Source organism: Ammospiza caudacuta, chromosome 6 (genome assembly GCF_027887145.1).
Source record: "Ammospiza caudacuta isolate bAmmCau1 chromosome 6, bAmmCau1.pri, whole genome shotgun sequence".
NCBI classification, from domain to species: Eukaryota; Metazoa; Chordata; class Aves; order Passeriformes; family Passerellidae; genus Ammospiza; species Ammospiza caudacuta.
Genome location: NC_080598.1, coordinates 11,329,343 through 11,352,812, shown reverse-complemented (window position 1 = coordinate 11,352,812; position 23,470 = coordinate 11,329,343). Strand labels below are relative to the sequence as shown.

Below are 23,470 nucleotides of genomic sequence, written 5' to 3'. Positions count from 1 at the left end.
CGTTCAGATTTTGACATTTCCCACAGGACCCGCCATGTAGCTGCCGCCATTTAGGATCAGTCTCCACGTGCTGGCTGCTTCTGTGGCCTCACATTTTTTGTTGTAGTAGCTCCAAAATGACAAGTTCCACTCTACCTTTGCTTTCTGATCCAAAGACAGTAGAGCAAGAGAAAGCTGTGCAGTGCTGCCATTGGAAGCCCTAAAGGGTTCCTTGCAAAGCAGCTCAAGCTTTAACCCACCCTCCTCTCCCATTTCTGGATGCTTTGGCTAAATGTGGCAAATGGGAGCAGCTCTAGGGTGAGAAGGACTGAAAACCTCTCTACATACAAGAAACCTGCAATAAACTCACAAAAAAAAAAACAGGGATTTTTTTTCCCCTCATGGTTTTAAGAATGGGTACCAACTGATATTTTGGTCAGATCCAAAATTAGGATCTGACTTTTAGGATTGTCTAGCAAAATCAGTGCAGTTGGAGGGTATGTATGTTTCATCCCCAACAAAAATTTTCATGCTTTTCCAAGTGTCTGTCATGGCCTCATCACTTTTTCCCTGTAGCTTTTTGTTGTCTGAATGGGTATCTGGCTACATGTGTCTGTTCAAAATAAAGGGGATCACTTCTTACGTGGTGTATTTCTATTTCTTATGTGCAGATTTTGAGTGCTTCAGTTTCCAAGGCTTCCTTCTTTCTGTATCCCAAAGATTAGTTGTTTGGCTTCTGGGATGAGAACAAGGGTGGGAGAGCCTTAAGAGGAAATCTCTGCCCAGTTGAAGCTCTTGGTGATAGATCCCCTTATGAAAAGCCTTATGAAATGTGACACAAACTTGTTTTTTTTATTTTTGAATACATGTGACAATTTTAAGAATTTTTTTCCTTTTCTCCTTCCACTGGATGATTTAAACCCCACAAAAAAAAAAAAAAAAAAAAAAAAAAAAAAAAAAAAAAAAAAGCAGACCAATGAAAAGACTTGAATGCTAACTTCAGTTGAAAAGAAACATCAACACTACTCTTGTGAGACAGTTCTCAGCAGTGTTTAGCCTACTGGTGCTGCTCAGCCTTTCCTTTCCTGCCTGCTCCCTGACCCCCTGTGACACTGAAATACCCACTTCTAGGACAACCTTCTTCCTAACCCGAAGGCTAAAAGTTCTTCCCTCTCTTCTTCTCCTGTTTAAAATATCATCCTTGCATCAGCCAGATCTACTGTTTAGAGGGATCAAAAGCTCTTTTCCTCCTGCCTTTTTCCCATCCATATCAATATCCAGGGTTCTGAGTGTGCTGCTCTCCAGCGAGAGGTAAAATTTAAATCCCTAAATACAATACTTGGGGTAGTAACACCAGCTCTAGGTCACCAAAACCCTGGGGATTTTTCAAGTCTGCAGTATCCTAATGAAGTAACTATCCTTGTTTGGCAAATAAACAATTAACTGGGAGATGGAGCTAATTGCTGAAAAGTAGCATTGCTCTGACTCATGTTGTGGAAGCCTAGGAGCCAGGCTGAGGTGTTCCACTCACAGAAATGCCACAGGCTATGAAACTAATCCTAGTTTTGGTGAAACTTCAAAGGAAAAGACTCTAAATTAACATGATGCAGGCAAGCAAATGCAGTGGAAGGTGTAGCAAGGAAAGGTGTTGGTGTGATTCCAGTTTGGATTCTAGTAGAGATTCCAAACTCAAACTCTCTTGGTGGCTTGGGCTAGTGATTTAATTTCTTTGTGCCTTGGTTTCATAGCAGTAGAAGGGGCGAACAAAGGAGCTGTCAGGCAATAATTAGTGGATTATACTGTACTTCGAGGTCTTCCATGTGAGGGAGTAGCATTTTGTATTTAATGCTGATGAACCTTGTTTGTGACCAAAGTTGGAGACGGGGCTAACACCAGCACTCAGCTTTGGAATATCCTGATTGAACTTATCCCTGTATTTTACCATCACATCATGCAGTAGATCAGAGTCCCAAATCCAAATGTTGAAGTTCTCATTCAGATTTGGACTTTGCCTATTTTCGGTCTACTTCTGACCATGACTAAATGCATTCCCAAACTGTCCAGTTATTAAAAGAAATTTTTATAAAACCAAAGCAACAGAAATGCATATAAAAGTTTAATTTAAACAAAGGATTCAGTTAGCAGTGCTAGCCTACAAGTCCAAGAGTGTGAACAAATCAGGATGTTATTATTTAAGGAGCATAGGCATGAAAGAGCACTTCTGGAGTACTTGTTATTGTCCAAAATATCACTGAAAATTCTGATGACTAAGTACAGTCTGCTTATCTCTATTTGAAACAGTGCTCTACGGATTCACTATTTCTAAAGGTCTTCTTTCCATTTCTATATAGATATTCTCCCTTCACATTTTGAAGGTTTGAAGAAGAGGATTGTTTTTCGAGTCACACTAAGTAAACATTAAATGCATGCAGGCTTAAAACTAAAGCATGCATGTTATGTAGCAGCAATAAAAAGTGCTCGGCTTGCACGACTTATGATGCTCAAGCGTTGCCTTGTTAAAATGCCAAAAAAACTTTTTCTTTGCATTTTTTGAAAAGTAAATCTCTTCCTTTGACCTTGCAATACTTAACTTTTCCAGTTCTTTGAACAAGTGATATTTATTTTACTGAATGCTTTTATATTACAGATAAGGTGGATGAAATAGTGCCAGTTTCCAAGCCATCAAGAATTGCAGACAATGCAACTGTGGACTCCAGAGTGGCAACTATAAAACAGCGGCCTTCTAGTAGATGTTTTCCTTCAGATATGAATGTGAGTGGGAGCCACGAAGCACTGCTTTATTCCTACTTATGTATCTAATTCCTTGATTAAATAATGCCCAATGCTTTGTAAGGGAATAATTGACATTAATACTATAGCACGTACTAAAAATTAAATGCCAGAACTCTGAAATTGCATCATTCAAGTGCAGAATTTAATCTTACAAAACTTTGCAGGTAAAAAAAAATTAAAATATGGTTTTGTTGCATTTTGGACATACTTTTCCATAACCCACCTTAAGCTGTTGCCTTGTAAATAATATCAACACACTCCACTTACAGCTGCTGTCCTTTCATGAGTGTCTAAACAAAGCCCAGCCTTCCCTTTCTCTCCGCCTCCTCCCCACAAATAACCCCAGATTCATTCTTTTCCATAAGAATTCTCAGTGAAAGGGGTAATGGATAAGGCATTATTTCCACATGGGAGAGACTTTCATGCTTTAATGCTGTTGGGGTTTCTGTTTGCTCTTTTGTAGTCCATGTATGAGAGACAGGGTATTGCTGTGATGACACCCACTGTCCCAGGGAGCCCTCAAGGTCCTTTTCTGGGTATACCTCGGGGTACAATGAGAAGACAAAAATCTATAGGTAAAATGCCTCTCTTGTATGGTTTTGTTCATTAATGGCATACTTTTAGTAACTTTGGTTCTTTCCTAAAGTGTGTTCCTCCAACATCTTTACCCCAGTGAGTTGCTGTTTAATCTTTTTACAAAGCTCATGAGAAAAGAAGTTTGTGTGTAAGGTGATGTGATTTCCACATTTGGCAAGTATGGAATTATAATTTGGTTATTTTCTTTAGAATGTTCCTTCCAACAAGGACAAAAAAAAAAGAGATCAGTACAAACCTTTTGCAAAATGTTAGGGCAAAATATGATCCTTTTTTTCCCTTGTTATTGAGGTGAAAGCATTGTAATGCTGTGTAGTTTACAAAGACATCCTGTTGATCAAATGGACTAAAATTCACCTTTTCTTTCATGTGAAATGATGTCAATAGATGTTTTTACAACAAAGAAACAAAGAGCACACCAAATTTGGCTTTCTTTGTTCTTGTTAGTAATTTTAGCAGTGACTTTTATCAATTTAGAAATGCATTATGCTGATGTAAAATTAGCATCAAAACTATCCCAGTATTACCCAGTTTATTTATGTTAAAAGCCATATAATGTCATCTTTTGAAATGCAACATGATGGGGTTTTTTCCCAATAGGATCTTCACAGTCCCCTTGCTAAATTTTAATTGCATTTAAAAATTCATTAAGTTTCTGAGTTGTTCTATTATATGCATTGTAGAGTACTGGAGCAAGGCAGAAGCAGCTCCTCTGCACAGAATATCTTCCCTGTTCAATAGTTTTCAAAGAAAATGTGCTTTTCTACAGCCACCTTAATGATACAAAAACCCCAAACATTTGCTTATGCATCAGTGTAATTAAAATTCCATAACATCCCTTTCAATCCTGGCACCTGGGATGTCCAACAGGAAAGAATGATTATGATGGGAATCAACCTAAAGGCCTCTTTTGGAATTTTGCATACTCCCCATTCCATGGGGAATGCACCCTGGAATTTTGGGTTGGATGGAGAAATTGTGAGGGATCCTGGTGGATGTGGCAATGTTTTAAAAGCACTCTCTGATTTTTCAGGAATAACGGAGGAAGAGCGGCAGTTTCTGGCCCCTCCTATGCTGAAGTTTACCAGGAGTCTTTCCATGCCTGACACCTCTGAAGATATCCCACCGCCACCACAGTCATTACCTCCCTCACCACCGCCACCTTCCCCCTCTCTGTACAACTCCCCCAAATCCCTGACCTCCCGGAGCTACGGAACAATCAAACCTCCATTTAACCAGAATTCAGGTGCAAAAATCTCTTTGGTTCGGCCCGAGAGCGTGGGGACGATGATCAGGGACAAAGGGATCTATTACCGGCGGGAGCTGGACCGGTACTCCCTGGACTCGGAAGACCTGTACAACCGGAGTGCCGCAGCTCAGGCCAATTTCAGGAGCAAGAGGGGCCAGATGCCAGAAAACCCCTATTCCGAGGTCGGGAAGATCGCTAGCAAAGCCGTTTACGTGCCGGCCAAGCCAGCCAGGAGGAAGGGGATGCTGGTGAAACAATCCAACGTGGAGGACAGTCCAGAAAAGACCTGCTCTATTCCAATCCCAACCATCATCGTCAAAGAGCCATCCACCAGCAGCAGCGGGAAAAGCAGCCAAGGGAGCAGCATGGAGATCGATCCCCAGTCTTCGGAGCAGCCCGGACAGCTCCGGCCTGACGACAGCCTGGGAGTCAGCAGCCCGTTCGCAGCAGCCATCGCAGGGGCCGTGAGGGACAGGGAAAAGAGGCTGGAGGCGAGGCGCAATTCCCCAGCCTTCCTCTCCACAGACCTGGGAGACGAGGACGTTGGATTGACCCCACCGACACCACGGATGAGGCAGTCCAAGTTCACCGAGGAGGCGATGTTCAGCGGCGAGGATGGTTTCAGACAGCTCATGTCGCCATCTCCGATCCCCACCCCCAGGGAGCCCCCTGAAAACCTTTTTAACAGCAGCGAGCCCAGCAGCCAGAGCGACTCAAGGACATTGAACGCTCCGTCCAAAACGAAAGGCACTGACAACAGCATGGGGGCAGCCAAGCCCACGAGTGCTCCCAGCTCGGATAGCTACGTCCACCCGGTCACAGGGAAGCTGTTGGATCCAAACTCTCCACTTGCCCTTGCACTCTCTGCCAGGGACAGAGCCATGAAAGAGCAGACACAGCAGATTCCAGGCAAAGGGGACGCAGTCAAAACCGACCTTAACAAACCGCTTTACATCGACACCAAGCTGAGACCCAACATGGAAACGACTTTTCCTGTTACTGCCACTGTCACCAGGCAAAATACCCGCGGCCTGTTGAGACGGCAGGAGACTGAGAACAAGTACGAGATGGATGCAGGGAAAGAAAAGAAAGCTGAGGAGAAGAAGAACATGTTGATAAACATTGTGGATACCTCGCAGCAAAAATCAGCTGGCTTGTTGATGGTGCACACAGTGGATACGGCGAAGTCAGATGATATGCCCGAGGATGAGGAGGAAAAGGGAGCTGAGATGGAGCCGAGCCCTGAGAACTCCCCGCCGGAGAGGCCGGAGGGCAGCGAGGAAGCGGAGAGTGAGCTGAGCGTCCCTGCCGCGCCCGAGGCCCCAGCTTCTCCATGCAAAACCATCGTGGCCGCCAGCTCTGTGGACGACCCTGTCATCCTGCCTTTCCGCATCCCCCCGCCGCCCCTGGCCTCGGTGGACATCGACGAGGAGTTCCTGTTCACTGAGCCGCTGCCCCCTCCCTTGGAGTTTGCCAACAGCTTCGACATCCCCGACGACCGCGCGGTGCCCGGCTCGGCGCTGACAGACCTGATGGCGCAGAGGAAGAACGGCACCCCTTCGCCCAGCCAGCCAGCAAACTCCTTGGACGGCAAAAAGCAAGCGGGTCTCTCAAACTGTTTGCCTGCATCCTTCCTGCCACCCCCCGACAGCTTCGACAACGTCGCCGACTCTGGCATTGAGGAGGTCGACAGTCGGAGCAGCAGTGACCATCACCTAGAGACAACCAGCACTATCTCAACGGTGTCCAGCATCTCTACCTTATCCTCAGAAGGGGGGGAGAACGTGGATACTTGTACAGTCTATGCAGATGGGCAAACATTTCTGGTGGACAAACCCCCAGTACCTCCTAAGCCAAAAATGAAGCCCATAATCAACAAAAGCAATGCACTTTACAAGGACGCGCTGATCGAGGAAACTGTAGACAGCTTTGTGATCCCTCCTCCCGCTCCGCCCCCGCCTCCCATCAGTGCCCAGCCCAACCTGGCGAAAGCTGTCCCCCAAAGGACATCCAAGCTTTGGGGGGACGTGCCGGAGGTGAAAAGCCCGATTCTCTCAGGCCCCAAGGCTAATGTCATTAGTGAATTGAACTCAATACTCCAGCAAATGAACAGAGAGAAATCCTCAAAGCCAGGGGAGGGATTGGAGTCGCCAACTGGAACGAAAACTGCAAGTCTCAGTACAAGGTAAAAGTAATTAACCAAATCATTTTCCAAAAAGGCTTGATCTTTTTTTTTTTTTTTTTTTGCCATCTCTTTTCTAACTTCTCCTGTAAATCACATAGATAAAAGAGGAGTGTACTCTGTATTTGCTTAACGAATAATCTGTGTCAAACAAGGATTTCTTACACTGTCAACATTTGTGTTGCCTACACGGTAGGACAAGAGCTTTCTCAGCCTTCAACTTCAAGTTTTGCACATATCTTTCTGTTGTTTTGATGTGAATTTCTTAGATTTCTCTTTAATTTTTTTTCTCTCTTCAATTTTTTTTCTCTTTAGTTTCTTCCCTTTTAAAATGGGGTGATAATTTAATTTTTCCTCAGTCCTATGAGGTGTTTTGGCTTCAAACAGGTAAAAAGTGTTTTTGCCAAGGGTTGCTTTGCATTCACTGTGTGGTCTCATTTGATTCATACTGAGAGACCTCTCCTAATCTACTTAATCATAAAGTATTTCAGAGAATTGCTCATTAAAAATCACTTTGCACTGTCCATGTTATTACTAAACCACATCTGTATGGAATGTGGACATAATATCCTGAAATCCACAATTATTAAAAATAGAAAGCTAATTTTATTTGTTTCATTAGGAGACTGAGGTATTTCTTCTTGCAAAACCACCATGCTGGCTTAGATTTTTTTAAAAACATGCCACCTAAGTAAATGTTATTAGAATTAATCTGGTGGTTAATAAATAGCATCAGCTTTGGAAAGCTGATGTACTTTGCAAGCATGAAGATAATTTGTTTTTAAGGGAAGGTGTCTCTGCTGATTGCAAAGATTGCTCATTCAGAAAACAGTGTGATCCACAGCCTTGGCATCACACAGTTAGATATTATTTCCTGCAGGATGGAAGTCATCAAACTGGTGACAGTGAGGGAATTCAATTTTTAGAATTGAGAAATGGGAATAAAACATAGAAATTCTGGAATTCCTCTCAGTGGCACTTGACTAAACGGAGAAGAAATTGAGTTGGGTCTGCAGGAAAAGCTTTCAGACATGAAAAAAACCCACATTATTTTTGCTAGATGTTGATCATGTTTCTTGTTAAGCCCCATGAACATGTTGTCTGTAGCTTCATGTGTATAACATTATTTATCAGCTTTTATTTTTAAACTGAAAGGTATTTCCAGGTTACAGTGGAGATCTTTAGCATCCCTATTTTATTAGAAAATAACCAAGGCTACGGACTACAATGCACTGTAAATATGTAAAAGAACTCTCATTACTGAGAGCAAAATGAAAAGTAGAAGTAAACTGAATTTTTTTTTTCTGTGAAAATACATTTTTAAAGGTGTAAAGGGTGCGGAAAACTTGAAAAACTATACTTCACTAGAGAAAAGCAAACTGTTATGTAAGCAGAAGTAGCCCCATATGTTACCTTTTAGAGGAAGAGCTGACTTAGTGTTACAAATTTATGTTGGGTTTTTTCTGCCCTTGAGGTTTTTTAATTTTTCAAACTCAGCTTTGGCAAATTACTGCATCTTCATTATGGAACATAGAGGCTCAACTGTGGTGGGGGAACCCCACCCAAAGCATTATTTCAGTGGGGCTGAAATCCTGCTTCTTCCCTGAAAAGTAAACACAAACACTCGTCTTTGCAAGCTGGAGAGAGGATCTGGGATGTAGCAGAGCCCAAAGAGCAATGAGGGCATAAATGGGATGAGGTGGCAGTGGCAAAGAGCAGCAAAACTCTTGGCTGTCCTTTGGCTGTGGGAGAAAATGACACCTCCACAGCATTCCCAGTGGGAGCAGGAGACAAGAGGGCTGGGTTCTGTTTCCTGCCATTTTCCACACTGATGTGATTGCTTCTTAATTATGAGCTGGATTGAAGCTGCTAAAACCACCAGGAAAGGATTTATTTTTTAAGCAGATAATAATCCAGGAGACAGCAGAAGAGAGCCAGCAATCTACAGATGCTTTAAGTGTGTTTGAAAAGGTGCTGCAGGCAGAGTCTTTTCATCTCAACCAGGGTAAGGCAGAGAGATGGAAGTGGAGATGTTCACTTGTGGAATCAGAAGCCCCTTGGGTTTTTTTCACTGCTTTTACTCCAGCTTTATCTCTCTGAAAGTTAAATAAATTACAGCCTTTCTAGCCCAACTGCACGACTGACACAGTTTTTTTGCAAAGCTGTCAAATATTATGACCAAGGAATACCACCTTGTGAAAATTTCAAGTGTAAAAGCTAATGTTTAAATTTCAAAGGTAAAATTCCTGGAGTTCCTTGGTATTTTTTTCCCCCTAATAATCTAAAGCTTAGGACAACCAATTGTTGATCTTGCAGCCCTTCCCTGTGAGGTAGCATTAGAAAGGGACCAAGGAATTTTGGCTCATAAAAATCAGGGATTCTGCTAAATTAAAGAACAACTTGTTAGCTCTGCAAACAGAGCAGTGATAATAAGTGGGCCTGTTCCTATCCTTCAGCCAAGGAGAAGGATTGGGAAGGGTTATAAATAGGAAGAGCATTCACAGGCTCGCTTGGGCGGTGTTCGCAGCACAGGCAGCCTGATGAAATTAAAAATATGTATCTGCTTATGGGGCCATACACGGGATTATGGGCCAGGTTGGAATCCTAAATCCCACTAGGAATTCTCTTGGCACAGCCAGTAGATGCAAAACTGGGATTCACTGAAGGCAATTGCCCTGTTAGGGTGGCACAGGGGTGAATTAAACTACAGACAGTGGGGTAATGACTGGCTGCAGTAACCCATAAAAACACCTTCTTTGTGTGTTTTTGATAAATGGGGATTAGGGAGAGATGATTCTACGGTCCTGAACAGCATTTCTGAATTATTACATTGAAACTACCCTAAACTTGCTTTTATTCTCTGCATCTTGGTTTATCAATCATTTTCCATGGTGTATTTATAGTTTTCCCATGGTTCTTATGGAGACACCGAGCTTCAAGATTTTTAAATAGAGTGTGGAAACACTTGGCTGGAAACCATCTGCTCCTCCATCCTCAGTAGTAGTGGCCAGCCTGTGGGATAGGAAAGAGGAGCCCAGCAGGAGAAGGGAAAAGAGGAAGAAGTGAGAGGATGCCCTTGCTTACTCTGTACTAACTGAAGTGTAATTAAAAGGTTTGATCACAAGGTTCAGGAAGAGAGCTCCAGATCCCACTCCCAGTTTTGGCCACCATTTACTTTGAGGAATTATGGCCATCAGTTGTGGTGACAGAGGTTTTAATCTGGTTTATCCATGTCCTCCAGCAGGCGAGGAGGACAGGACGTGTCAACCACAATAAATGCAGCAGTGCTATAAATCCACTTGAGAGGCCCCTGGCTTTTATAAGGAGCTGATGAAAGAACAGGGCAGATGATGAAAGAAGCAGAGCAGGGCTTTCACTTTCAGAGCAGGGCCTGAGGCAGGATAAACCTGGGGGCTGCCAGGGACACACAGCTCAGCCCCAGGGAACACAGCATCCTCCCTCCCTCATGCCTCTGGAGCACTGATAAGGGGTAAGGAACAGCAGCTCCTGCTGCTCTCCACCAGCACCACACAAAAATGATACATGGCTTGGCCAGAGGGAGAAACGCAGTTTTTCTGTATTTGTCCAGCTGTGTTTGCACAATCCCATGGCCTCTGGGGCACGTTGGCATGACTGCTGGTGGTGGGAAATACTCATCATAAATGTGGGAGTTATGGAGGATGCTGTGGAATTGAGTCCTCTAGGAAGATAAACCCACACTGTGCTGGGAGAACAAGTTTTTAAAGTGAAACTAGCCAGTCATTTTGGCCATCAATGAATTAGTTTTTTTTCATGAATATTTGAAGAAGTTCCTTTTATTTTTCCACAAGCAGGTAAGGCAGAACAGAATTTAGTGGTGAGTCCTTTACAGAGAGTGGTCCTGTGTTTGGTTTTATGGTAAAGGATGTCTGGGTTTGGCAGAGGATGACATAAGTGCCTTGATTTTTCACTTGCTGCTCTCCCATTAGACTCATTTCACATCATTAACTGTTTGCCAGCCAATTTCACAGGATTGCTTGCTTTGTCAGTGATTTCTGCAGTGTTTCAGTCATTCCATTTTGTCATTTTTATTTGCTGTCATGACTGCTGTTGTCAGAGGAGGGCCATGCTGAAGTGCCATGAAGTAAGTGCCAACCATAAAGCATGGACTATTCTGTGTTGTACATTCTGCTGCTTTCTGATGCTCACCCATTGTTATTGCATTTCAGTGACTTTGGTGGTGACTGTGTTTCTCACAGTGCAGTGTGGATTAGATCATCCTAATCCAGAAATGGTAGCCATCCTAAAATGGGACCTAGGATGTCATCTCAAGGTGAAATAAAAGCCACACTCATCAGAGGAGTTCTCAGAAAATGTGTTGGTAACATGAGCACATAAGACCAGATTCCTGAATGTGTCTGAGCACCTAAACTAGGGGCAGGACTTTTCAGATATGGCCAGATTCTGCCAGATTTTGGGAGGTGGAGGGGTGGGGAGGGATGATTAATACAGTTTTACACACCTGTGTGAGGCCAAAAGTAAAGACAAACCAGCCTGTGTAGTCGTCTTGTCCTCGAAAGATGTGGAATTCCTGCGGTTCTCCTTCCAGCTTCCCTTTCCCCTGCAGTTATCCAAGCAGAGAGGGCTGAGGCTGCCTGCTGGCCTGGCACCATCCCCTTCCTGCTGCTTTCCAGACATTTCACATGGAAGCTCCTGCTCCTGCACAGACAGACTCCCACAGACCTCCCTGACTGTGCCTCACTGGCAGCAGACACCGAGCAGCTCTCCATTCTTCTCCCCAGAATAAAACAACGCCCCTGTGAGGAGCTCTGCATCCTGCCAGTCATCGCGTCAGCCCTTGCTCTTCACCTGCCCCCAAAACACACAATTCTTCCCTCACTTTCCTGCCATGCAAATTGCCTCTGACAACAAAGTAAAAATTTAAGAGGTGAAGGCAAATTCTGGGATTTGTGCATCCTCCAAGATCTGTAAGAATTTAATTTCTTGCAGCAGCGCCCCTATACAGTGACTTCACTTATTACTCCTCTTGGTTTTTAAGGTGTTTTCCTTTGATACAATGGAAAAGCTGTGTCAGAACCAGCAAGTGTTCTGGAAAGTTCTAGGCTAAAACAGCTCCCAGGAGCTGAGAATCATATCGGGTTTTTATTTTTCCATGGGAGCTGCTGCACTGATTTGCCTCTGATATTAAGTTAACAGTAAATTTGAATCTTGCAAATATAATTTAAAATTTAAAAGAATTTTTTGGCTACAAGCTGTGCTGATGGCTTTTGTACTTGGAGGCCATGTGGTTGTGACATATAGGTTATATATTTTGATTTTAATATGAAGCAACATAATGGGCAGTGCAATCAGTGCAGGCTCACAGCAGCAAATGTTTATAAATTACCACCATATGCTGATTCCAACAGAGCAACATTTATTTAAAATAATTATCTGACTTTTCACCTTTTTCTTAAAATGAAGTTTGGGGTTTGGCAGGTTTAATATGGATTTGACATGTTTAGGATAACAGATGATCAAATAAGGCATAAGAAATTATGATTAAAAATGATTAAAGATCCAGAAACCCCGTAACAAAACAAACCCTGCCTGCTCTCCAGCTGGAACCTGCTCCCTCCTTATTGACCAGGCTGCCAACCAACCATAAAATGCAAGACAGATGATGGTTTCAAGGCTGTGTCTGCACCCCAGATCACATGAGAGATGTCATAAATAATAATTTAGGATGCATAGGAGTTACATAAATATACTTAGGTTTGTTGGTTTTTTTTCCCCTTGGATTACAATCGCAGAGCAGCACAAAAGAGTGGAGTTGATAGGGCAGGTGGAAAAGGGGGAAAAGAACATGGGAAAGTAATCTTGGAGGGAAAGGCATGGAACTGAAAGCCTGGCAGACTTCCCTGAGCTCCACCAGGGCTGTGCCCATGCCATGAGATCTGAGCACTCACATGGCTCTGAACTGAGTTGGTGTTGAAACATCTGCAATCAGCTAAAAAAATCTCATCACTATCTCAGAGTTTTGTTTTAATAATCATCAGCCCTGAACCTCTGGCTTGGAAAAATCAAGATGCTCTCAGTTCTCCTGCTGCTGCTTGCAGCCATGTGAGGCCAATGCTTTGATCCAGGCTGACAGGAAGCAAAGGACCAGGATGCCTGGGATGCTTTGCTCACCCTGGCTATTCTTGCCCATGGGGCTGAGAAAATTAGGGAACACCAGCCAAGGAATACTTCAAATGAGAGCACAGAGTTTACTTCTGGGGGGTTTGTTTATTCTGTCTTAACATCCTTTATTTAATTTCCTGAGCAAGGCTGGGCAGGGAGTCTTTAAGAGGAGCAGTCTGAAGGAGAAGCAGCAAAAGTGAGTTGCAAAGCACTGAGCCTGGAGCTGTCAGTCAAGCAGTAAAAATTATCTTTCATCATCTGGAATAAAAGAAGCTGTATTTTCATCATCCATTTGATCCTGCCACAATGGGTGCAAATACAAAACCCTAATTTCTAGTATTTGCAAGACAGGAAAGTTAAGTAGAAGGGTGATTGCAGGTAAAGATCAGGGATTCATTTCCCTATTTATACAAAACTCATTCTTGCCATCACTAGGATAGCACTACCCCAGTCTTTTTCAAAGAAGGCTTTTTTGGTTTTAAGTTATATCATGCCTTAGTAATGAGTGTGAGACTGCTAGTGCTGAGGTAAAGGGGGTGGAAATAACTTGTTCCCCTTGGTTAGTAGAATTTAATAGTCTCTTGCCACAGACTTTTTATTTATAAGAATGCTTAGCTCCAGCCTTGGAAGACAATGGGAGCCATTAGGTGCCAAAAACATCACAGGGAACACTCAAAACCTTGCCAAGTGTTTCCTTTCTGTGTTAAATTACAAAGCCATAAGTGCTGGAAGCATTGCTCCTACTGGGTTTTAAGTGAAGTACCAATCTTCCAAAGAGATCCCCTTGTTCCCATTGAAATCCGTGGAGCAGCCTGTGGGAAATCAGTGGGAATGTTGGTGTGAATTAGATGTGGGCTCTCCCAAAAGTGATTCTCAGTGCTCTCCTCATGGCAGGGAGCTTTATTTGAAGGGGACCTGCTGAGCTGTGAGCGTGGCAGAGCTGCACCTCCCTGGGCTCTGGGCTGGTGTGAAGGGCCAGAGCCCCAGGGGTGACTCAGGGAACACTCTCAGGGCTCTCCACAGGCAGCACCAGCCAGGGAATCGCTGTCTCCAGCTCAGGGCTGCACTGGGGGAGACAGGGATTAATAACCCATTTGTAGCAGTGCCCCATGTTGCCATTACCCCGCTTTTCCTTCATCTCCCTGAGTTCTTTTCTGCACAGCAGTGCAGAGTTAATGCTGTGCTGGATTAATGGGAGCATTTCCATCTGACATCATGCACCCAAGGCATCCTCAGTCCTGCCCAGGCAGGACAGGCCAGGCCTGGGGACACTGTGGCACTCAAAAACAGAACTCAGAGACAGAGGGCTTCTGTCAGGGTCTGCACTGCAAATCTCAGTACAGCATCAGCCACATGGTCCTCTGGACTCCATGGCATTGCTCCCAGGATAAATAAACCCGTCCTTTGGTCTGCAAGGGCTTTAAATTAGTTGTCTGAAGGTTTTCCCAGTTGGCAGGTTGTTTCTGAAGTGAAGAACCCTGGAGCTCCAGGCATGCAAGGGCTCTGTGGAGCATCCTGAAGTGTGCATGCTGACCAGCAGGCTCTTCCCATGGGAGTGAGGGCTGTGGGGTCAAGCCTTTGATGACATGAACAGACCCAAACCTTCTAAATTTGCTTCTGTAGCCAGCAGGCAGAAGCAGAGGGTCGTGTTCCTTCCCCCACCCTGTCAGGCTGGGCATCAGAGCGAGCCTCTCAGTGAGGTTCATGCCTGCTTCAGTCCTAATCTCAAACTCATTTTCTTTAGGCAGAACTTGACCCCAGCTACACCACCTCCAGTCATGCACAGGAAAAAGAATTTTGTCTCCTTAATTTTGTGGTGAAACTGCCAGAGTGTAATTTCTGTGTGGAAGGAAATAGACACTGAGATGTTTTAGGCACCTTAGAAGAACTCTTTTATGTTTAAAGCATGGATAGAAAGGGAAATAAGAGCAGCTTGTTCTATAAATTAAAAACATTCTGCAAAATTAATTGAGTGAAAGCCCAAAGATCCAAAATCCAGTGCTCCTGAAACTTTCCACCACTACTATTATTGGCTATGTTATGTATATGGGTGTAAATACAAAACCTTAATTTCTTGTATTTACAAGACAGGAAAGTACTATATCTTGTATTTGGTATCTATATCTAGTAGAAAGTATCTATATCAAGTGTTTGTAAAGCCAGAACTGAAAGTTTCCAACCCTCCATGTAGCAAAGGGAAGGTTGACTCCTGGTTGTGCTTTGCTGAGAGTACAAAATGCTCATGTGCTTGTTCCACTCAGCACTTCTCATTTAACCAGGAGTTAATTTGGGAACAGGTATTAAGAAGGGAGAGAATGTGTGCTCTGGAAGGTGTTTTTTCCTGGACTGCTCATAAGCAAATGATTTGTCTTTAACTTTAACTTAACAATGGCTTACCATTAGTGCTGGTTTTCTGGGAAAGAGTCAATTATACTGCTTTTGTACTTTTGGTTAAAATGTGAAACTCCTCGATGATTCCCATGCTGTAATGACCACGTGCTGGTGGGGCCGTGCTGGTGGCCAGCAGCTCTAACTGTGCCTGTGTGTTTGCCCTTGCAGGAGCACGGAAGTCATGAGTACTGTCTCAGGTACACGAAGTACAACAATCACTTTCACTGTCCGACCCGGAGCCAGCCAGCCGATCACACTGCAGAGCAGGTCCCCAGACTATGACAGCAGGACCTCAGGAGCGAGGCACGCTCCCAGCCCTGTGGTTTCACCAACAGAGATTAATAAAGACATCCTGCCTGCTCCTCTGACTGCTTCTGCTTCAGCCTCATCTCCTTCTCCAACTCTGTCCGATGTATTTAGCCTACCCAGCCAGCCCCCTTCTGGGGACTTATTTGGCTTGACCACAGGGCGCAGCAGGTCTCCTTCTCCCTCCATATTACAACAGCCAATCTCAAATAAGCCTTTTACAACTAAGCCTGTCCACCTGTGGACTAAACCAGATGTGGCAGATTGGTTGGAAAGTCTAAACTTAGGTGAACATAAAGAAACATTTATGGACAATGAAATAGATGGCACACATTTACCAAATCTACAGAAGGAAGATCTGATAGACCTTGGAGTGACTAGAGTTGGGCACAGAATGAACATAGAAAGAGCTTTGAAGCAGCTGCTGGACAGATAAGAATAGCTATCTTGCCTCACAACCTTCTGTTGATAACTAGAGATGGGCTGGTACTGACATACCCCAAATGCCTTGTCTGTCTGCGAGTGCCAGCAAAATTGGGGGGGAGGGGGAAAACAGATGAATTCCTGGTACTCAGGAGATGTAGACTGTCTGCTACATGCCCAAACACAAACCTAAAGATGCTGAAGAAGTGGGGCCATTTTATTTCAAAGCTGTGGGGAGATGTGAGAGAGAGACAATTGTTAACTTTAAAACTCTTGATACTGCCCTTGGCCGGGAGCGTGGCGTGATGATTTTCTTTTAAAATGGCAAACATTTCAGGGTTTCTTTTATTGACAGAAAAAGAAAATGCATTTTATTTTATTCTCTTCTTGACATTCAGTCTCCAAGCAGGCTGCCTTCCCCAGCCCTTTGTTCATTTTAAGAGGACAGGTTGCTCCATTACCACTCAAACCCAGTTTTATCCATAGCAGGGATTTTGAGGCAGGCACAGGAGTTCATATTCCTCTTTTTTTACTGGCATAGCTCCCTGATCTGTTGGCAGTGAAGCTGGTTGTTCTGCTGGGGTCAGTCCAATGGTAACCTTGCTCTGTTTTACCTAGTATTTCTTTATTTCTGCAGTGGTATTTAGCACTCTTCCAAGGTGGCAGAACAAGTGCAGTGCACGCTCCATTGACGTGGCCTGCAGGACGGTGCAGACGTTGAGTAAAGGCTGAGGAGGGACCACACTTAGAGGTACAGCAAAGTGAAGCCAGTTTGAACCTGAGACCTCCCCCCAGTTCTCAACCAGCTCAGCTGATGCTGAGTCAAAATATGAACTCCACGAGCCAGGACAAACTTTGGGCACAGCTTTGGGACTTGACAGTGAGACACTGAGAGAGGCTGAGCCCTGGGAGGTGCTGCTTAATTCAGTGAGTGGTAAGTGCCTGGGTATTTTGAACAGCAGGCTGAGAAGGAAAGAGAAGAGAGATGAATGTTCCCATTGAAGTCAGTGGGAAGTGTGCCAGGATCTGAAGTGAGAGAGGGATTTCAGCCTGTTAGGATGGAAATGCTTCAGATCCTTGAGAGGAGGCAGAGAGGTGATGCCAAGCTGGAAAGAGCTGCCGAGTGTCTCGGGGTGCGAGGGCCGGGGAGGGATCCAGGCTCTCCTTTTGTCACTGCTGGCAGGAACTCGCTCTGAACAAGGACCCAGGGCCGGGCACTGGCCCCCAGCCCATTCCTTGGCACGAGAGGTGGGAGCACCCTGCCAGAACCCGGGGCTGGGAGCGGGGCAGACAGAACTTTCCGGGAGACTTCTGTTAGCAGGGGAGAAACACCCATGGCTGCTTTACACGGCTTTGTTTTTTTAAAAAAAAATTATTATTATTATTATTTTTTTCAACTTTCAAGTTAACAAGTCTCTCTCTGCATGTTTGAACTCCCCTTTGAAATTAACACCTCTGAATATCTGTGAGTTTTGTAGGGCTTTCTGGACAGAATATTCAAGATGTTCAAGGTGGGTAAATTGGGTGTGGATGGCTAAACTGCCTCCCTACCAAACTTTCAGGTTCCCTTACATTTTGCAAGGTACCTGAACTTTCTTTCCTTGATATGGTCCTTGATATGGTCCAGCCTATCTCTAATTTTTTTATTATTGTGATTATTTTTTGCTCACAAACAAGTGTCTAATTAGGTCTGCAACAGCCCTAGTATGAGTACATAAAGTTTAGCATTTTAAATGTCTTTCTTTACTGCAAGTTTAAATAGTTGTACAGATAGTTTATAAGCACAATATTTTAAGAAAATAAGTGGCTGGTCTACTGGGCAGCCTTTGTGCCACTTCAGTGCTAGGAAGTTAAAAACAGAAAAAAAAAACAAACAAAAAAAAAAAAAAAAGAAGAAAAAAAAAACTTTTTGTGGTTTACTACTATTTCTGTGGAATAATTATAAAGTCTTGACCTTTTTAAAATCAACCTCATTTGGATGCATCTGAACCAGCAGAGCTGTGTTATATTTTCTATCTTTGCTAGAACTTCTACAGAGGAGGATGAATATTTCTTCAAAAGTGGTTACAGTTACCAACACATTGGAAACTCATAAAAATCAACTTATTTAAGCCTCCTGCCCCCTTTATGGAACAGCAAATCTTTTGACTTAACATCTGTTACTGCGCTCTGTTTGTATTTGAGGAGTTCCAAGGAACCTTGACATTAAAACGAAGCACTGAGTCTGTTTTCCTGTCGAGGAGTGCTGAGTTTTTCCATGGGAGGTGTAGAAAATGGCAGTTCCACTCAGATAGGTCGATGCAGGCAACTTGAGGCCATCACACACTTTAAGAAGTGAAAAAAAGAAAAAAAAAAAAAAAAGAAAAGGTAATTTAGCCATCTTTTGTCTTCCATTTGGTGATACAACAGAATTCAGTAAATAAACCACTGATGCCATGCTCTCTCTTTTTTTTTTTTTTTAATTTTTTTTTTTGTTTGTTTCTTTGGGTACAGTTGCTATTACCTCTATAACACGTGCCAGAAATACGTTAGGAAATAAATACAGTAGTAAAACTAAAAAAAAAAAAAAAAAAAACAAAACCGTAGAAGTTGACTTTTAAAGCTGCTTTTTTTGGATCACAACCTTCCTGTTGGCTGAACTTGCCCTGAGCAAGGCTGACACACCCAGTGACTCCCGGGTGGGACCGTCCCTTCCTCACACAGGTGTGGCTCCTGCTCGGGCATCTCTTCAGGTACTCCAAGGGCAGGTGCGAAAAGGAGCAGGTGAAAGAGCTGAAAGGGAATAGTTTTATTTTTCACCTTGTGTCCTGTGAAGCAAACAGGTAAGGAGACCTGAGGGGACCTCCTTGGAGCACCAGAATGCACCTCTGCCAAGTCGAGTTCGGTCTCCAGCTCTGAGGGGTGGTTTGAAACAAAAAAAAGAAAGCAATAGTAACAGATAACGCCGTGGCCTCCGAGTATTTTCACCAGGGGGGAGGAGAGAAGACCCATTTCTTTCATGCTACTCTGATAGTGAAAAACAAAGTCATTAGAGATCTATGATATTCTGGGTTTTAGGATCAACTTTTGTTTATATACTGTAATTTAAATAAATTGCATTTACATGCCTAGTTTCTGTAATATTTGTGTATACAATACCAAAATCTTACAAGATGTAAATTGTGTATAACTGCACAGACTCCTTGCCCTAGGTGTCTGAGAACATTTTAAGTTTAATTCATATATTATAAAATGACTAGATGTGACTGTTGATTTACAGAATTTACATATCACAAAGAAGTTAATTATTTGTGGTACTTAAGTTAATAAAAAAATAGTGATTTTTTTTTCTTTTCCTCTCAGTTCTTAGAAAGCATTACCCAGTTGATCTGGCGATGATTATGTGTATGAGCCACAAATATTGATAATTTTTCCATTACATTTTTTCTTTTCTTTTCTAGATACTAATATGTTTCTCGCTATAGTTTGTGTAACAACTTGTGTTCACGTTATCTATGTTGCTGTAATTTTTGTGCTTTAATTCCTCTTATTTTGACTGATTAAAAAAGAAAAAATCAAGCTCCTGTAACTTGCACTTTTCCCCAATCCTTAATACTCTTGTATGGCAACCAAAATTACTGTAAGAAATAAATATAATATTGCACTAAGGGTGTGGTTCTGATTGCAAACAGAGAACACTGTCTGGATTTTTATTAAAAAAGAAAAAGAAAAAAAGTTGCCAAAAATATTTGCAATTTGTTATTGAAAACGCATAAAATGCTTTAACAAAATGTAGAAATGTAGATAGAACTAAGGGAAATGTATTGATTTATTGTTGGGAACAGCATTTCCTCTTTATTCCTTTTTTTTTTTTTTTTGTTAAAGCATTCCTTATGCTTGATGTTGTTCTGTTCATTTACTGAATTTCAGGGGTCACGCTTGAAATCTGGAAAAGCAGGAAACTTTCAAGGGGACAGGTAGAAAACCGCATTACCCCATTTTACTTTTTTTTTTTTTTTTTTTTTTTTTTTTTTTTTGCCTTAAGGTGGAATTCCTAAAGGTGTGGAATGTTCTTTGTCCCGAGCTGCAGTGCTGCTGCTGCTCTGCGATTTCACAGGCGCTGAGAAGAGGGGGTTTAGGGATTTTGTTTTCATCTGGGGCTGGGTTTTCTCTGGGGCAGAGCAGCTGTGCAGAGGGGAGGAGGGAACAGCTCCTTGTCCGACTTTGTGCATCTTGTGACTTTGAAATCTGTACCAGCGGGCTCTGTTTGTACTGTGAATAAACAAGGCTGCAAATGGGGGAAAAAAAACCAAAACAACCAAACAAAAAGAAAACAAAAAACGAGGAAACAATTCTCATCTTCTTTTGGCTTGAGTTAAAGATTTGTTTTTCTGTCTTTAAATGGTGATGCAATGAAGAGTATTTTTTATTTTTATTTTCTAAGATATTGGAATAAATGCCTATAACCGTTGCCATTTGGTTTCATACGTTCCTTAACTATGAATCTCTTCTCAGCTGTCGTTCTAGCTCATCATTTTTGTAGCTCCCTGTTATTATTTCTCTCATGATTTCCCAACAACAATTACTTGGCAGCTTTGTTTTGTTAAAAACATAAACTAGAACCAGCCTGTTTGGGTTTTTTTTTTAAAATTTACTTATTTCAGGTATTGTGGCAAACATCTGTGTATCCAAATAAAGTCAGGTATTTCCAGTGCAAAACAAAGAAAACAAAGAATGCTTTGCAATTGTCACTGCTTGTTGGCCAAAGAAATGAGAAAAGTTGATCATTGCTGTCATTGTGTACATTGTATCAATGTGTTCTGCTTTATTCTTTGGTTTCTGTATTTTTTTCTGTATTTTTTTTTCCTGTATTTTCCTGCATTTCGTGGATTTTCATCCCCTCTGTCCTTGGCTGGGCCACCCAGAGTAGCACGATTGTAACAACGCTTCAGAATGTGTGGTTTTTTTAAAAAAAAGAGAAAAACAAACAACAAAAAAAATTGTACGTGCCTTATAATTTTCCACCTGGATCAGCTACACTGTATTTCACATAAAAAGCTTTATCTTCAAGGTGTTCAGTACCTGACAAACAGAGAGTGCTGGGGTTGGAGTGAGCTCCGTGTCGCTGCTTTAGGAAACGCTGAGGAGCTGCAGTGACTCAGACCTTATCTCGCCACAGTTTTGGCATTGGGAGCCTGATTTCAAGTCTTCTATTCAAATCAGGCAAGAAAGAGGGGGAAAAGAAATGAGATGAGACTGTTATTTTGGGTTCAGTTCACTGCCATAAATCCTGGGTGGGTGGTGCAATTGACATGGGCTGTGTTTCACAGACGAGATATCGATGATAAATAAATAAACCAAGCGGACTTGATGCCATTAAGTCTGCCACAAACTGGTTCTGTGCCACTGACATCTAGTGGAACCTGATGGACACTGTCTCAGAGCAATATCAGACCTTTAAAAATATTTATTTATTTATTTATTTACTTTCAACTACTGTCATTCTTTCTACAAGAAGCCGTTTTAGAAAATTTTGTATTGTTGTTATTTAGGTTGGCCTGAGTATTTAGGCCTTTAGTATTTTACAGAAAGGCTGACTGTATAATTACACAAATTATACATGAATGAGAAGTCTTTAATGTGTTTTCTGGTCTCTCTGTGCTTATGTTTTCTCAGTTTTCTGTTTTGAACGTCAGCATCTCCATGTGATACTTCATTTGCATCCGGCATGGTTTTTAATGGGAATATAGGTTTTGTCTCCAGTACTGTAAACCTTGGACTGTTTTGAACCATTTCTGACACTACAACTTGATGAACAACAGCCTGTTCAGTTCCAAATTGTGAAAAAAACAAAAAAGTGAGTTTTGAGGTTAGGAAGCAGTTCAGAACAGCTGGGGGGGATTTCCCTGATGCGCTTGCAGTGCTGAAGTTTGGTTTCTCCAATAAAATTCCAGTTGTTTTTTTCTTCAGGACTGATGCCAGGAGGAATCCGTGCACGTGTGTGTGAGTTCTTGTACGCTTTCAATGTAAAGGTCCTTGGGCAGCCTTAGAAACCAATGTACAGATAGGACACCAGTGTTGCATGTGCTTAAACCTGTACTGGAATCAATGTCGCCGTGTACCTGTTTGCTTTGGAAATCTGAAGAGAATACAATATACAGAAACCTCAAAATCTACCTCATGTTTTAATGGGTTCTTTTCCACTGGTGTTCTCCTGTTACCTGAATGTCTCTGAGCATTCCCTGCTGGGTGCAGGGAATGGCCAAGCCTGGCTCTTCCCACCCAATCCACCCCTGGAAAATCCCGAGTGAGGAACTGCCGGGGCTCTGTCATTCTTCTGTCCTTTTGTTGTGACCCTGTGCTGCAGCCTGGGGTCTCCTTTGGGGTCAGACCTGCAGTGCCAAGGGCGAGGTGAGAGCTCCAAGAGATCCGACAGAAAGGGGACTGAGACAGAGCTCCCTTCTCATTTCCTCATTTCTGTTATTGATGTATTTATCACTTACCATTTACTTGTCGCAGTGCGGACAAGTGAACAACAATCACTTCATTTTTATCTGGGCATAGTCAAATAGTGCAGAGAAATACTACTGTGTTTAGAATTCTTTTCCAAGCTGTGCTGCATCCCATCTCCATTTGCTCTGTCTCAGCAGTTTTCTTTCCTTCCAAAGCAGTGGGTGTCAGCTTTAGTGTGTGCTGCATTCTGTAGGCTCAGCTGGCTGACCTGTCAGACTCTCAGTGCCCCAGAAACAGAACATTCGCAGGTGCACCCTTCACCCGAGGCCATCTGAAATGTCTCATTTGCTGCATCACGGAGAGGGCACAAAGCAAGGGCAGGTGACTCCCTGAAGCTAGTTTTCAGTTTCTAGGAAAAGAGTTTTCTTGCAGAGGCAAATTTGGAGCAGACCCTGGACACACCTTTGGCTCTGTCCCGTGGGCACAGGTCCAGCCTCTGACCTTGGTGCTGTTCTGCCACCCCTGGGGACAGAGCCACCCCCAGCAGAGCTCCTCCTCTGGGTGCTGTCTGTCTGTGCTGCTGGCCAGGCTGGTTTATCCCAGGGAAAACCTGCTGGAAAGCCCAGAGCCACGGGAACAGGGAAAATTTGTTTGTAGCACATGCAGGGAGTGGAGAATCCTGCCAGGAATCCCACGGGACCGCTCTGTCAAAGGGGACAGGGAAGAAGAGAAATTTGGCTTGGCAGAGACATGCACAATACCCAGCCACAAAAAAGGGCATGGAAATTCCTTATCCCAAGGAATAAACCTCTGTAGATGTCAGCCCACAGCTGGAGGGTGGGAATGAGCTGGGAGCAGGGCTTGGAGCAGGGCTGGGAAGGACTCGCTCTGTTTAACCCCAAGATGGGAGGCTGGAAGGAGCTGTCTGATTTTTCCCCTCCCGTGAAGGGTGAACTGCC

At 43.2% G+C, this 23,470-nt stretch overlaps 1 protein-coding gene across 2 annotated transcripts in view; it reads left to right on the top strand.

Annotated features, from left to right (window-relative positions):
- Nucleotides 1-16,716, top strand: part of SHANK2 (SH3 and multiple ankyrin repeat domains 2) — a 255,841-nt gene extending 239,125 nt beyond the window's left edge. For both annotated transcript variants that reach the window (XM_058806933.1, XM_058806934.1), the window contains 4 exons: nucleotides 2,627-2,751; nucleotides 3,236-3,368; nucleotides 4,400-6,800; nucleotides 15,519-16,716. In XM_058806933.1, coding sequence (XP_058662916.1) covers nucleotides 2,627-2,751; nucleotides 3,236-3,368; nucleotides 4,400-6,800; nucleotides 15,519-16,092 — 3,233 coding nt within the window. In that variant the 3' untranslated portion in view covers nucleotides 16,093-16,716. The remainder of the gene's footprint in view (nucleotides 1-2,626; nucleotides 2,752-3,235; nucleotides 3,369-4,399; nucleotides 6,801-15,518) is intronic.
- The last annotated feature ends 6,754 nt before the right edge of the window (nucleotides 16,717-23,470 follow it).